The sequence below is a fragment of the Dermacentor andersoni genome, chromosome 10 (genome assembly GCF_023375885.2).
Source record: "Dermacentor andersoni chromosome 10, qqDerAnde1_hic_scaffold, whole genome shotgun sequence".
Taxonomy (NCBI): domain Eukaryota; kingdom Metazoa; phylum Arthropoda; class Arachnida; order Ixodida; family Ixodidae; genus Dermacentor; species Dermacentor andersoni.
In genome coordinates, this window is record NC_092823.1 from 120,807,074 (window position 1) to 120,822,985 (window position 15,912).

Consider the following 15,912-nt stretch of genomic DNA (forward strand, 5'->3'; position numbering starts at 1 on the left):
GTGCTACCACCAATACTCCGAAGTCCTAACTTTTTCGGAAGCAAACCATGTGGAATGTTAAAAAAAGTTATTGGCGTTTTACGTGCGAAAGACCACGATATGATTATGAGATACGCTGTATAGTGGGAGACTCTGAACTAAGTTTGACCACCTGTAGTCATTTAATGTGCACCGAATTTATGCATAGTACACTGCCATTTTTCAGTTTCGCCCCCATCGAAATGCGGACGCCATGGCTGGAACCACCGTAGGCCCCTTTGTCTTGGGGCTAAACATAATCTTTCGCCATTCTATCTTTGGAAGAGTGTTCCTATGCCATGCGTTTTTTTTTTTTTTTTGTGAAACCAACTTCATAGTCGCAATATCACCTGTGGCTGACATAATTGACGGTTCAACTATCGCAATGTTGTAAGGTGGCAGTAACTAACTGTAGATATTAAGGTTCAATTACATTCATAGGGAACAAACGGACCAAAGTGAAAGACCTCCCGGCGGTGCTATTTGGGCGTTCTGACTGTTTTAGCAAACATCCCTTGGTGACAGAGTCGCGTTCGGTTCACGTGACAAGTTTTACGGAGCAGACGTACCCTGCGATGACACGCGTGGTCATTTTCATTTTAGAAAAAATTAAGCAACTCTTAATTCTTCATCACGCTATTTAAGTAGGAAGTCGAGGATGACACATAGTGTGCTGCTCCAACATCAAGTTGTCTGTGTTCGATTAAGAATACTGTTTGAAAGTTGGATGTAATATATATGGCAAGATTCGGCTGTGAATTAGTAACACTTTGACAGAGAGACATTTTCTATATCAATGAGTCAAGCTCACGCATTTATTGCCACTTTTTTCTTAGATAGAACGATTCTACGACGTTCCTTTCAGTTTTCCTTTTGCCATCCATTAAAATTTTTGTATGTTGGAACTTGCGAGTCTGAGAGCAGTTTTGCAATGGGCAGCGCACTGTCTCAAAATTGGTGCCGTGCACAATCTACACGTTACAGCTGTGCCGACATGCTCAATTATTAAGGCGCCGACAGGTTAGACCTACTACTATTTTTTCCAGGGTACGCAATCAGCGCTTGTCCTGTTCTCCACGTTTGCATCTTCTGTCCTTCACCGGTTGTATTATTGCAGTTTCCCTTAAAGAGAACCGGCAAGCACTCGGCAGGATTACATAGCACCTCAGTTCACACAGCAGATGTCCCTATATTTAGGAGCAGTTGGCATAGTTAGTTTTGTGAGAGTAACGAATTTTGTCTTGTATGCATTTCTGAAACGACAATAAGGCGACACGTGATCGGTCGCGGCCAGGCGCTTTGCTGCGAACTTAACAGTGTACTTGTGAAGACAGCGGCGCAGTTTGTTCATGTCAGCTTGAGATCTCTGCCCAACTGTCATCAGTTGTACCTTTTTCATGTGTGTTTCGATGGCAAAATGCACCGGTAATGCCAAATCAGAAGAACACACCGGCAGGGAAGGCTCGGACGCAAGGAGAACATTTGTCGTTTTCATTTATTGCGGGGACAACAAAAACATCACTGTTCACGATCAAATCATATTTACAAATGGAGACGTGCGAGTCGTCATGCGTAGCTTTTTTTGTTGTTTTTTTATCTTTTTTTTTCATTCCACAGGTGACGCAACAGGAACAGTGCGTACACATTTCAGGCACTTTTTGTAAACAAAGAGAGCACTGTACCAGATCGGTTACATGAAACACAGTCAGACAAAATCTTTTTTTTTTCGTTTTTTTTTCTCCTAGCATTTTATTTTATTTTACTATTCACTTTCGGAATAGAGCAAGTGTGCTGGAATACGGCCCTTCTTTATCGCAATGATTGCGAATGGAGGGTAACAAAAAGAACATTGCGTATCGTAGTGATCGCTGATCTGTTCTGGTTCGGCAGCCTCTCCGATAACGTTCTTCTTTCAAAAAGCTGCATATTTGCGGAAAGTCCGCCACAAGCAACGTTATGATAATTAGAGAAAAAAGAATGAACAGAGTGATGGATTTCCTACTGAAGGGTATTCAAGCACACTGTCTTACAACCATGACAAATTGACAAACACTGGGGAAGAAATATGGCCTTGATTCAAACTAGCATTATGATTCTGCATCATAAACTGTCTCCAGATGGATGGTCACGTGACTTCCGCATGAACAAAAAGACCGGTGTAGTGTGAAATACTGAATATCTGTATCGTCGCAAATCTCTATTCAGATTCTTTGTGTATAGAAAATGCATTGTACAAAATGGTGTTCTATTCTAAATACCGTGTTCGCAATTCGTGCTCGGTTAGAAGAAAACGAAAGCGGAAATTTCTGGCTGAGCGAAAAATGCACATACATATCAACGGCCTAGGGGTGCGCGAATATGCGAAATTCAAGCACAAATCCAATACTCGGGATTTCACATTTCACTTTCTCGGAATATTCGGTTATGGCTGAATATGAGCCGGCATGTCGTAGGAAAGGGCATGCGTGTATGTGGTATTGAGAAAGTGCTGCAACCTTTTATATCTGCTCATTTACGAGGTGCTGTTTTCACAGACCTATTGTGGACATTGAATAAATAGAGATATAATTGGTGATCACATTTTTTTTTTCAAGTTTTCTTCGTCAATATCTTTAAGTGACAAAATATTCTGTGTTTTATACGAAATTAGCAGCCCGAATTTTTCGAATATTTGAATCCGAAAGGTTGTAATTCAATTGAAACAATTTTCTATTCGCAGACCCCTAGTACGCGCTACAAAGTACAGCTTTTTCAAGCAAAATTTGCCGCACATCTCCTTCATAAAGACGAGGACGCATTAAGCTGCATCCGTTCGCGCTCGGCTCGGCTCGGCTCGGCCCGGAACACGAAATCGGAAGTCAAAATACTCTTTTATTCTTGTACCTGAGGCGATTGTTGTTTCAGTTTGTGTTTTTCGCTGTGGCGTTACTTAATTTGTACAACCGAAAAGCTGTCCTAAAGGAAGAAAATAACCCTAGTACATATCTCGGGAGGTATCAGTAGCTTGGAAGGGCCTATCGGCTCACTTGGCATTTCTCTGAGGCTGAAAGTCTGAGGAGAAATGAAAAAAAAAATATGATAAAGGGGTGCTGTGGGCAGCGGCCAAAGAAATGCTTGAGAATATCAAAACGGGAGGGCAAGGCCACGGTCGAAGATCTCGGCCACGCTTTCAATAAATAGGGTTTCTTTTCTACAGTTCGTATAAAAACATACGTACTCGCGAAAAAAATTGGGTCTGTAAAGATCACAATTTTTTTCTTCATCTGCAGCTGACGGTTCCTTGCGCTTTCCAATGGACTCTGTCTTAGCGAGAAAAAAAGCAGGTCGTCGCGGTGGACAGGTCAGCTAACACAGAACTGGGACGCAGAAAAAAAATAAGAAAAAAAAACATTTAGAAATGTACTTAAATGCCGGCGGGGTACCTAATATTATTTATATGTATATATAAAATATATATAATATTTATATGCGCGTACTAAACGCTGTGACGAGGAAGAAAAAAAAAAGACGGACGTAGGACGGGTGTCGAACAAATCGAACAAACGAGAACAAACGAAGCTGCGAGGACGTAGGACTGGCTGTTCGACGAGGCAGAAACGTTCAAGTGTACAACATATGACCAGCATATTTTGGCGGAAGACAGCGCACGCGGGGTACGAAATAATAATAAAAAATAATAATAAAGCGAGAGACGGCAACATCAATTTTCAATTTTTTTTTTCTATCAATCCCTGCACCATGCTTGAGGCGTGTGACTGGCATCATTTCTTTGACGAGAAGCTGCAGGATGGGATTTCTTTAGATCGGGCATCGTGGAGCGACAGTCGCGTCGAGATCCTTTTTTTTTTTTTAGTCATCAACTGGAGCATCTCAGCTAAAAAAAGTCACGCACGTTAACAGCTATAAATTACGAGGCTCTGAGGTATTGCTGGATGACTACAACATGCTTAGCGCAGAAGCTGCTCCAGTCAAGAGCTTTCTTTCGTTTCGACGGAGAATAAGGAAAACTCGAATGGCACTTGTCAAGCACTTGTCGGAGCGCTTTAGTACGCGTCGTTTCCACGGGAGGGCGTTTAGTGTTGCGTTTGTAGGAACGTTGTTATAAAAGCACTTCCGCGAACGGCATTGTCGGTGCCAGTGAAAGTTGCCACTTTCTAATTGGGAAATACGTCAATTATTCGTTTATAAACACTGCTCTGACGAAGCGTCGCCGCTATAGATGGCTTGTCGAGGTCGCGATAAAACCGCTTCTGACTCGACACGGACAAAAGAATTCGCCCGCTGACATCCGTCGGGGCTGCGAGAGAGTCGCGTCGAGTCTGTGAGCCCACCGCGTCGTAACGTGGGAGTGAATCTTGACGCGAGCAACGAAAAACAAGATTGCGTCGTCACTAATAAATGGGTTTGCTTCGTGAGGGCATTGTCACCGCGGATATAGCTTACTCTAGCATCAATGGCACGAGATGTCATTTCCGCGAAGCCTCTATACAACGAACCACACGGTTCCCTTTTTTGAGTGTTTTGTCATCGACCCCCGGACCATGTGAAGGTGAAAAATGAGTGATATAAGCACTTAAACGGTGTCGTCTCGTGACGCGTGGACCGCCCACAAGCCAATCCGCATTACGAATTGCTAGCCGCGCAAGAAAAAAAGCCTAAAGCTGACATTGACAATGGAGGTATTAAGTCACTAACGCAGTGGTCACCCCATGTGACAACGGCCATGCCCTCTGGTTTCCAAGTAACCATGGATTGAAGAGGAGCTGGCGACAAAAAAAAAAAAAAGAGGGATAAGATGACACTCAAAGACTGGCACATGCCGTGCCGCCTGTCTCGTCAAGGGACTTGTATAGATAGATATTATGTATGTACACAAAAAAGAAGGCGCAAAAAACACAAGTCACACACCCTCAAAAAATGCCCTGGTGCTCTTCGTGCAACGTTATAGAGGACTTGATAGAATAACAAAAGACAATAAAAATAATTATTGCTATAATATAATAATACCCACTTAATCCTCGAAAACTACTGCCTGCCTTTCCTGAGTTGTTTTTTTTTAACCACACGCTAACTTTCACACACAGCAGGCACGCGGAAAAACACGCAACATCACCACTGAATTCCTCCAACAATCTGGCTCTCAAAATTAAGTTACGCGGCTTCTATTTCCATTCCTATAATCAAAATATTCATCTAAAGTTCGGATCAAGGGCAAAAACCTGGGTGAGAAGTCAGAAAGGTCGCCAAGAAGTGGCTTTGCCGACTTTCTGCAATATGGCATTACACTGATCTACTACTTCTTCATTGCTTCCTACAAAACCTTCCTGCGCCAACTTCGAGCTCTTGCATTTTTTTCTTTCCTTTCTTGCCATGTTCAAACACACACCATACAAGCAGACAATCGCAAAAACACATTTCACACCGCTCAAAGTAGAGAGTGATGTCTTGTACAGCACCATTGCTTTCATTTTCTAGCCGTCGTCTTCATCGTTTCATTTACACACACTGATACAATGCCAAACAGACTAAGCTGAAACACAACATAAAAAAAAGAGTCACGTCCATCGTTGACTAGGCGTCTTCACATCTCTGCGTTCTATTATTTCCGAGACGCACATTTTGCATAAGGCACACTATTGGCAGTCGCACATCATCACCTCCTCTCTCCTCTCTCTTTTCTCCTCTCTCTTTTCTTTCCACTTATGGCCACGGCAAAAGAGTTTTAAAAACAGAAAGGCTTAGAGGAGTACGTAGTGACCATCTTTGACCAACGCTCAACGGCTAAGAGAAGACAAGGAAAGACAGCTTATAGAACACCAGTTCACTTCTTCGGTTTTCAGCGAGCGTTTGCGTCAGCCTTTCAGTTCTTTCAGTATCTTTCACAAGCAAAAAAAGAAGAAAAAAAGCCTTTGGAGAGTAGCAAAGGTGCTGAGGTCAGGTCGACAATTTTTCACAGGCTTTCTTCCCGTTGGCTGGGGCGTTTCTTCTGCTTGCTTTCTCGGCAGGCAGGTGGCAGCAGTGAAGCAACGAACGAAAAATAATAAAAAGAGACTAAATCGAGTGCGCCGAAAGTCTCAAAAAACACCGCGGCCGCACACGCACACATGCACACATACGCACAAGAGTGTTCAAATGTTCCATTGCATTTGCTAAAGGGATGGGTACTCAGTGAACACCGGAGTCCCTCCTCAGACGAGTTCTGTTGCATTTTCTTGCAGCTGTGGTAGGGTTTGGGGAAGGGGGGGACGTAGGAAGGGTGCCAACTTGAAGTGGGAGGCACCACTTCGCAGGGCTTGTGGACCACGAGCAATTGAAGCACAGTGGCCAGTGTTTCTTTTCTTCTTTTTTTTTTGCTTCTTTTTTTTCCTAAGGTAGTCCGGCAGTGCCTAAGCTTGGAGGCCGCAGCTCAGAATAGAACATCCTGGACGTCTGTAGGCGTCTCGGGGGTCTCAGACTCGAGGGTGACCGTCTCGGCGCTCACTTTAACTGCGTAGTCCCCCGACGGTGTCGATGCTGGCGACGGGGTTGGGGTCGTCCCGTTGAGCGTGGCAGCAAGGCTCTTGGTGAGTTCGGGGTAGTTCCTGACCAGCGTCTTCTCGATCCTCTGCTGGCAGTCTTGTAGGCAATCCTGCGAAGCACGAAAGAGTAAGAAAAAAAAAGGCAAGTTAGGCATTGAGTTCGTGTGTCGGGCTTGATTAATCATATTTATCACTCAACATAACATCCGGAGATATTCACCTGCTATACTTCACTGGCCGACAAGCGTTTCAAGCAAATTTCACGCTAAGCAGCAGAATGAGAGCGCTTCAGCTTCACTCACGGTTCGGAACACAAGTGAACCGCAGGTATTTTTCAGTAGTGGAAAGGATGGAAAAAGACAGGATCGAAGGGTATAAGTGAACAATTAACCCTTCACGCCACTCGTAGGAATATACCTGAGGCGCATTGCTCACTTTTTATTTTCGCAATACTAGGAATTTGAGACCGCTTTACGAGTGTCACTGTGATCGTCACGAACAAGAACGAAAACCCACGCGAAAGAGCATTTCAAATTAGTGAGAGACATGAGCCAATCGAACGTCATAATGCCAGCGTAGATGTGCTCCGAGCTCCGTTACCGTTCCACAGTGAAGAAACTTGCTGCAAGATCTTACATGGAAGATCGGCAAGGTCGACAGGCCTTGCGATGCTTTAGGCAACACCTGCTCTTGTCCTCGATAAGCGTTGCACAGTTCTTACAGGCCTTATTTGTTATGCTCGGCTACTAGAATGTATATCAGTCTGTGCCTGATATTCATTAGGAAAACACCGCGCGCGTTGGAAAAGTTTGAGTCCCCCCCCCCCCCCCCTCCCCAAGTGCGGAACCTCCTGAGAACCATGGCTCGAATAACATAGTTGGCGGATGAACGGTGACGCTGGAGCGGCACGATATGTGTTTCAGGGAGAGGTGCACCGAGCCGACATCGCAGACACTTCCGGAGTGCGCCTGGCCATGTGGGAAACTTTGGAAGAACCTTGTCAGCGCGCGGAGACCGACCACCGAGCCTACAGTTAAGGCGGAAGAACGAACTAGCGTGGTGACTTGTATGTCTTTGTCACTTGATCAAGAGCACTGGTTTGTGTAGGTGACTGCGGGCCTGCAAGGCTGTCGTCGGAAAGGAGGAGGAGTGAGGAGCACAACAGACATCGGCGAGCTAAGCAGCTAGAGAAGTCGAGAAGCGAGGAATTCCACCGAAGCAACGTATATCGACCATCAGCGGGAGCAGACCACAGGGGATGCGCGACTGCCACCCGCCGCAGAGACCATATATCTTCAAACGGGGAGCTCCGCATCGCTTGGGCCGTCGCCTACTTTCCCCCCCCCCCCTTTCGGGCGTCCTTCCGCCCTTGTTTCCGCTTTAAACAACCCATAACTCAGCATGGTTATCGAGAGTGGAAGAAGAGATGCCACCGATGATTCCCCGCGGTTCACCAATCAGCGTTTCAAGCTGGGAAGATGCCCGAAGCTGTGGCAGCACGGGCGCGCACGAGCTTCCTGTTGCGAGAATTTAAGATCACCGATCTTATCTCGAGACGTGCAAACACTCTTCGAGACCGCGCATGCCCCCTCGTGAAGGGTAAGCTTCAGTGCTGCACCCTTCGGCATCGCTGACCACCGTGCGGTACTTTCGGCCCCAGCGCTGCATGGAGGAAGACGTCGCCTACGCGCGGATGTGGCGCCACCATGGCCTCAATAATTCCTAAAGAATCGGCTGCCAATAAAACGACTAAAGTGAGGCTTCAGCGTTCCCACATATCTGTCGCAACGTCGAATGCCTACCACAAACTTAATCCGCACCTTGTACGCCTGTGATGTCCACAAAACTGCCGCAGCGTGAAAGTGAGCAGCATTGACATTCACTGTATCAGCATTTTTATGCCTGCCGCTCTGTCATGCACCAGTGAATCGATAATTTGTAGAAGCTTAATGGTGTTATGTAAGTGCGTCTTACGATTCGACGTTTTGAGAGGTGAGACTCACCTAATTTTATGACATTTCGTTCAAGAGGTATCTAATTTACTGACGTTGTGCTCTCAAACTCTCCAACGATTGGCCGATGCTTTTCAGGTAAATATTTTGCGGCAGACGCTCCGGTTCCTGGCTGTATACCACTGACACCGGACTCACACACAAGTGAAGTCGCCGAACGGCGTATCGGGCCTTTAAAGCGCCGCGAACACCCAACGACGCGCGGCGAACGGCAATCACCTGTTGCGCCACGGGCGACAAGGTCACTCCTTGTCTCCACTTCTCAGCTATCGACAGCGAGCATCAGCAGAGAACACGGCTGGCCTGGCAACAAAAGTTACATGCGCCTGACCTACACCCGTTCTCGGAGCATGTGCGGGCTCACGCACGTTTCTTCAAGCGTTCTTTCTTTTCTTTTTTGGCCGCCGGCCATCTCTCTCTCTCTTTAACTTCTTTACATCATTCTGGATACAACGCGTGTGCGCTGGACCACGAGGAAAGCACACAACCAAAAAATGGAATGGGCATGGCACGGCTGGGGAGCACGACGTTTAGAATGTGCGTGGAAGGTCGCGGCAAACCGAAAGCAGGCAAAGGGGTAGGAAGAGGGGGTGGAGGGGGAGCGAAATGAAAAACTGCCCCTGATTGGCTGCGCTCGGTGGCTGGTTAAACGGCGGACACTCCCTCCCACCCTCTTGGGCGATGCTAGGCCACCCCTTCACCTCATTCCAAGAGGGCCAGTATTTTCTGTAGCTTTGGAGCTCCTTGGGAAGAAGGTACGCGAGGAAGGGGGAGGGGGAGAGAGGTTTCGGTGGGTAGCAAGGCGCTTTGGAAAAGAACCGTCCCGCCGACTTCTTCCGCGAATTCAGCCACCGTGGAAGGGGGAGGGTGAAGCCGGCGGGCAGCGAAAACGAAACCTGCAGGCCCCGGCCATTCATACGCCGCCCTCCGCTGTCGCCCGCCCGCTTAGCTAAGCGCTCAGCGGCGGCAAGGCGAAAGAAGCGCATGACAAGCAGGGGAGAAGTGTTCGGAACTGCGGCGTCCGAGAAGGCTTAGCAGGCGAGCCGGCCTCTGCACGGGAGGGTGTTTTGAAGGGAACGTTCGTGGCACCCCTCTCCCTTCCAGCTACCACCACAACCACCAGCTCGGGCACATTCCAGGCGGCGTCGGCGTACGTGGTGCCGAAGGAAGCATCAGTGGCGCAGAAAAAAATAAACAAATGAAAGAAATAAAAGAGGGGGGGGGGGGGGCTGCAGGGTTGGTTGCCGAAGTATACAAGGGCCGCGGCCTCCTTCCCCTCCGCTGAAGAGCGAAAGTACCACTACACTTGATTACCGGCACGCCGCGGCTGCCGCCACAGTGGCCGAAGCCTGTCGCGCCTTGTGAGCCGCTTTTTTCAAAGCTCGTTCTGTCCCGCCTTCTCCCCCCCAAGCCCGTTTCTTTTTCGTCTTCTTCGCGGGCATTTTCCGTGGGGGTCTGCTGTCGGAGGTCTCGTTGGGTTCGACGCGGGGTGTCCCATTCTGCTGTTGTTGTCTTCGTTTTGTTCTGCGTCTAGCGCGCGATCACGGTTTCGGAGGGCGACGGTGTTCGGTGATTCGGGTTCTGGCTGACGGCGGCGGCTCGTTTTTTGAGAGCTGACGTAGCGACCGGCGCTCCCGCTAGATGGCGCTCGTAGCCCACGAAAGTGGATGCCGCGCTGCCACAGCAACTGGCGACGACGAACCTCTCCTCTGTGCTCTCCTCTCTTTCTCTTCACCTCCGCAGCCAGTGCACCTAAGTCTTCTTCGCCTCGGCCGTCCCGAGAAGAGACTTCGGCTCCTCGCTCGCTCCGTTGAAGAGCGTGGGAATGAGGCTCGTGTTTGCTCCCGGAGAATGGGCCGAAACGGAATGCCGCTGTGCCACGTAGTGAAGCGAGGCGGTGTGCATGGTGGTGGTGGTGGTGGGAGGGAGTGGGGGTGTTGGCTGAGCGGGAATGTGGAGGAGACGACGGCAAGTGTGGTGGCGCGCTGACTCGTGTGTCGGTGCGCCCCCCTCGGTCAAGGGGAGGGCGACCTTTTTACGATTATTATTTATGGACAGGTCGAACGGACGGTCGAGCAAAGCGGGGTGCGTGGCCGGTTCACGGAGTTCCTTTTGCTTTCGCCGCCGCTCGCACTCTGATAAGGTCAATCAGCCAAGCGCTTCTTGAATGCCCGGCGCGTTCGAAGGAGAACGACGGCGTTGAAGCAATGGCGCCGTCTTTTTAGTTTTTTTTTTATTGCGTTTCATTTTGGGTCCATTCAAAAGAGAACGACTGAAAGCTCAGTCCTTTCGGACTGACCATTCGTGCCGTAATTGTGTTTCCGAAGGCGGCCCCCCGGCGCCGTGTTGGCAGTGGACGAGATTCGCCAGTTTATGACGGCGATTCCGGCGATGGCATGACGTCGACAATGGTCGCACCTTCTTACAACCCACGGCGCGCACGCACAACAGACCCGCGAACCCTTTCGACCGTCTCAATCTGGAAGGCGTGACCCGACCCGTTCTTTTGTGGCGGGATTCGCGAGAATCCACGCGTTCGCTACACTTCTGTTTTTTGTGTTTGTGATTCGCCGTGAGCGGCTCATCGCTTGACCTTGGTAGGCTTCTGAACTGGAGAGTTTGCTTGAACGGCCGTGCGAAAGGTCTCGAAGAGCGCAGGCCTCCATCGACCTCTCGTGCCACCGTTTAGTTGCCAGGCGTGAAGGTTGTTTTCGTGTTCCGAGGCCGTGATTGTTGTGTTCCGAGCTGCGTCTCCGGTACCTCCCATGCTGTTGAACTCTATGGCCTCGCGCCGAACCGCCACTCGGAACTGACAACAGGCTGTTGAATCGAAGCCGTGACTCCCGCGAGCACGAACCACTTAAGGTGGCTTGCATTCGCCAACGCTCCTGAGTCAACGAGCGAGTCACCATTGTGGCGTTTGTTATACGCGTGAGCAAGAGCACTTTACTCTTAACCTAGAAGTTTAACCTTTTCTTTAACATGCGCCCATGCAGTTTACACAAGCTTATTAGCAACTTATAAGGGAAGTTTCGGCGGTGTTTCAGAGGTAGAGCTTGCAATGGTTGTCTTACTGCTGGTAAGCTTAGCTCTACTTCGCACTACTGGCTGCGACGTCGGGATGGCCCGTCAAAAGCAAGGTGTTGATTAACGCTTTCACGCTTCGTCGTAATCAGTTCGCCTGCGGTTTGACGCGCAGCATAATTTCACCACTCGCAAAGCTCCTCTAATGCAAGATCAAGTTGGCGCTCTCGGAAGTTCCTTCACTCAAAAGTAAACTGTGCTTCAGCCGGTTGTTGCGTTGCATCCATCCAGTGGTTTCGATCATCGCCTGGCCAGTGTAGTTGCTGCAGTCAGCCCAAGCTATAATATTGCTCGCTATTTTTTTTTCTTCAATGATAACCGCGTGGTTATGTGGCTTCCGGTTTCAGAATCACGTTGCCTCCTGCTTTAACGTTTCGGATGCCCATAAGCAAGGTCATGTTTTCTTTGCCGCCCAGCCTCCGTGCAAGGCGCCGAGCCAACCCGAAGCTTCACCGGTCCCGACGTGCGGAATCTATGCATATGCTCGTGTGCACAGAACCTATCCAGTTTCATCGGCCTGTGGACTTGAGCACACTCCTCCCACAGAGGGCACAAGCCAGCCTAAGTTCTCTGAGCATGTGCGCTGCCGCACCGTCCAGATGCGTCAGTGAATACATAACCGAGCCGAAGCTTCACAGGGCAGCGCACTGCGTATTTCCAGATGCTGCAGTTACTGAGACGAGCGGTGCTGCTGCATTTTTCATTGGCCGATGGGCTGCTGCCAAGGCAACCATTTGGCGCGGCAAAGTAGTGGCGCGGCGTTCTGCGTGGTGCGAAGACAGGCGTGTGGAGCAGTGCACACCGCATTTTAATTAATTGGGGACCGCTCCAGGATCTCTGTCGGGCGTGCTGCGCGGGTGGAAATTATTTATGTGGTGACCTCATACGTCGCGCACGAGCCCGCCATCTTGCCAGTCAATGCCCTCCCTCGGCGACTCACACAGCGTCTTTGGTGGGCAGGGCAAATGAACTGTTGCGGAATCCCCCAACGGTGCCGGAATACGAATCTAACAGGCGCTGAAGGGGTTTCGAGGGTGTGAAAAAAATACACTGAAAAGAGTCTGCGGGGATGTTGCGGAGAGAGGGAAGCCTTTATAAAAAAAAAAAAAAAATTTGACGTCTCGGTACACGAGACACGCGATACGGCCCCGAATGTATACAGAATATCTTTTCTGCTAGAGCGAAGTATCTCTTTCGCCTGCCTTACTTGCTTGGTATTTCATTGCTGCGACCCTGCAAACACTTTTTTAATATGTGCCGAGTTAGAGTAGATGTGCGAATGTATCCGCCGCTGCTGGAGCTGGTTTCGGCGACATCCGTTTGGGTCGGCAGTAATAAATGACACGATCCGCTCCTGGAGGCGAAATTCGAGGATGCCCCTCGGTTATATGGACAAACTTAGAGCGAGAAAAAGGAAAGATGGATACAAACAAGAAAAAAAAGAAATATTGTAATGCGTAAGCCTGAGCTGGAAGAGGGGCAATAGGGGAGGGAAGGAAGAATTTCGGCTTGCCCCCAGAGGGCAACCAAGAACATACATCCGCATCGGAGACTCGACGTTGGTATAAAGCAAGGAGCCGAGCGTCGTCGTTTTGGGTTTTACGAGCGTCTGGCACCGCTAGCATGTATTACACTGTTTGGAAAGGAAAAAGAAAACGGGCCTCTAAAGTGGAGAGAAGGTGGGTAAGAGAGGCCGCTGCTTGGTAGCGCATGCGCGCGGGATGCTAATTTCTGCGACGTCGAGCGAGAATGCGTGTATCTTGTTTGATTCGCGCTCTTCCCGCCATTTTGTGTGTCTTTATCCGCGTCATCAGTGCGGTGCTTGCTGCTCTTCCTCTTGTCGGTATATAGGCTTGGTGAATGAATAACACCGTTCGCCAGGCATGGAAAGGGGAGTGGGAGAAGCTGCGCGAATTGAAGAGGAAGAGAAGAAAAAAAAAAAACGTAGGGCAAGGAGTGTCGAGAGGGCGGTGCGAGATGTGCTGGCTGCCGTTTGACAGAGTAATTGCCATCAACGACGTGATGAGTACAGCTTTCCCACAGGGCTTTTATAGTCAGCAGGCAAGTGGCGGGCTATACGGTGGGCGAGGAGATAGCCGTTACGCGGTGTTACGCCTCCCCCTTACCAGAAGAAACTCGTCGAGGTGGGGGAGGGGGACAGATGCCGAAAAGAATAACACTGTGCCTGTTTTTAGAGGCACTCTAATGTTTCACAAAGCTTGAGCGGCGCCACGGAGCCCGCTCCAAGCGCGCTCGCACACATACACACACATGTTGCTCGCAGGCCTTGCCGCCGACGACGTGCCCTTGGCATTGCCAAGCGGCCGAACAGAAAGCCGCTCCCTGCTCGGGTGGAGGGCGACCCTAGCGACAAAAGCCAACGGCCTGCCGGCCGCCGACTCGTGTCACGTGCCCCCGGTGTCACGTGGTGGGGGTCACGGGACTCCAGTGGACGCGTGACTCGAGGAAGCGCTGGGGCGAAAACCAAAGCTGCTTCGGTATTTGCGCGGAATCCCCTCTAATAACTGATGCGGTAACCCTTCATGAGACATTGCAGCGCAGAGAACGTGGAAGTAGTGAGAGAATAGTGAGACATTTTCATTAGCTTACTGGTCAGAAGAGTTGAATATCTCTGGAAATGAAAGCCAAGTTGCACGTTCGAAGCCACTAATTTTGCATCACGCTTCAAGCCATGTACACCCGACACGTGGTGTTAAGCTTGACGCTTTCCATACGACACCGTTGTTGAGCGGTGCAGCAACCTTCAGCTCCATGCGCCGACAGTGGAACTGTATTTGGAGTGCCGTGACAACTGACTTCTCATTGCTTTTCTCAAGAAAGCACATGGCGATCGGTGTGAGTCCTCCATAGAGAAATGTGCGTCTTATATGAAAGAGAAAGCAGATTACAAGTACCAATCGTCGAATGGAATCTTGTAGCTAGTATAACATTACCTTCCTTATCAATAATCTCCTTTCTTGATGGGCATCCGCGTAGTTCCGCATATTCAGTTACACTATCGTGGCAGCTCCAAGAACTAGGAATTAAGTGAGCTGCTGAAAAGTTGCACGCTGATTTCAAGGCCTAATCCATCCGCCCAAACGAAGCAGGAAAGCGAATTTTACCGTGCAGTGCAATAGTTCGCATGTGCCGTACCCAATGGACGAAAAGCTCGTCCCCGAGCGTACGCCTATGCGGGGAACGGACAAATATGCGCGCGGAAACGGGGGCGGGAGAGAGAGAGATGAGGGCAACCACTCCTTTTCGAAGAACAAAACGAGAGCGCTTCGAGTTTCTTCTTTCTCGTACACGGCCTCCTTCTCGAAACTGAAGCGAAAGCATTGGCGCCGAAAGCCTAGAATTCTGTCGGAACCCCGACCAGCGAGTGCCTACAGCACTCCGCCGACAAGTGGAAGCCTCGTCCTACATGCCAGCTCTCTGCAGTCCCTTTCCACATGGTCGACCAACCGCCTTGTACACCGTGGTTCGCTTGGTCCTATTAGACACCGGCGAAGGAACTGCCGGCGCGAACTACGCCAGGGGGCATTGTCGCCCTCCGCTCCGTCGCGGTGTCCAGTTGCCGTCGGCGCGACGCCTTTCCCTAACGGCGGCATCGAGGCGCCGACGTATACGACTATGTCGCGGTACGCCTCCGCAGTGTAAGGCCGCTGGAAGCTATAGCGCATTGCACGGTTTCTGCGGCCGTCTTTGCTACCAGCTCATCCGCCCCCCACTCCCCCCCTTTTTTTTCACTTCTTTGCTTTGAGTTGTCTCTCTCATTTAGGACTTGCAACAGGGAGGGGGGGGGGGGGGGGGGCACCTTCAGTTTTGTAGCTCTTGCTGACCACCATTTATTGCTTTTCTAAGAACGCTTTCGCAGCGCCTGTTCACAGTGAGAGTTTTTTTCCCCTGGATTCGACTGGTTTCCGTTGGCTCGATCGTCGCCTCACGCTGCGTGCGGCATCTCGGGACGCCTTGAAGTCTCGAGTGATTTCAAGCGTTGCTTTCGAATAATGATAATACTAATAGAAAAGATCTGTTTCCTCGTAGCGAATATTTGCTTTTGTTTTTTGACGTCGTACTCGTAAACCAGCGGTGTTATTCTAGGAATTGCCAGATTTCGCCACATTGTCGCCATCTTGTGAGCGCCGACTGGCCCTCAAGGCCGCTTGGTGTCTCTGGTTGGCTCGAAACGTCGTAACTGCAGAATTTAATAACAAGGCGGATTTTCGCAAATGTTTGTTAGCACCCAAGGGGGCATGCAGCGAGCGAACATGACA

At 49.7% G+C, this 15,912-nt stretch overlaps 1 protein-coding gene across 2 annotated transcripts in view; it reads right to left on the reverse strand.

Moving 5' to 3' along the window:
• Nucleotides 1-5,697: 5,697 nt before the first annotated feature.
• The window catches only part of LOC126544898 (G1/S-specific cyclin-D2-like), a 357,628-nt gene continuing 347,413 nt past the window's right edge, over nucleotides 5,698-15,912 (reverse strand). For both annotated transcript variants that reach the window (XM_050192430.3, XM_050192432.3), the window contains one exon: nucleotides 5,698-6,646. In XM_050192430.3, coding sequence (XP_050048387.1) covers nucleotides 6,425-6,646 — 222 coding nt within the window. In that variant the 3' untranslated portion in view covers nucleotides 5,698-6,424. The remainder of the gene's footprint in view (nucleotides 6,647-15,912) is intronic.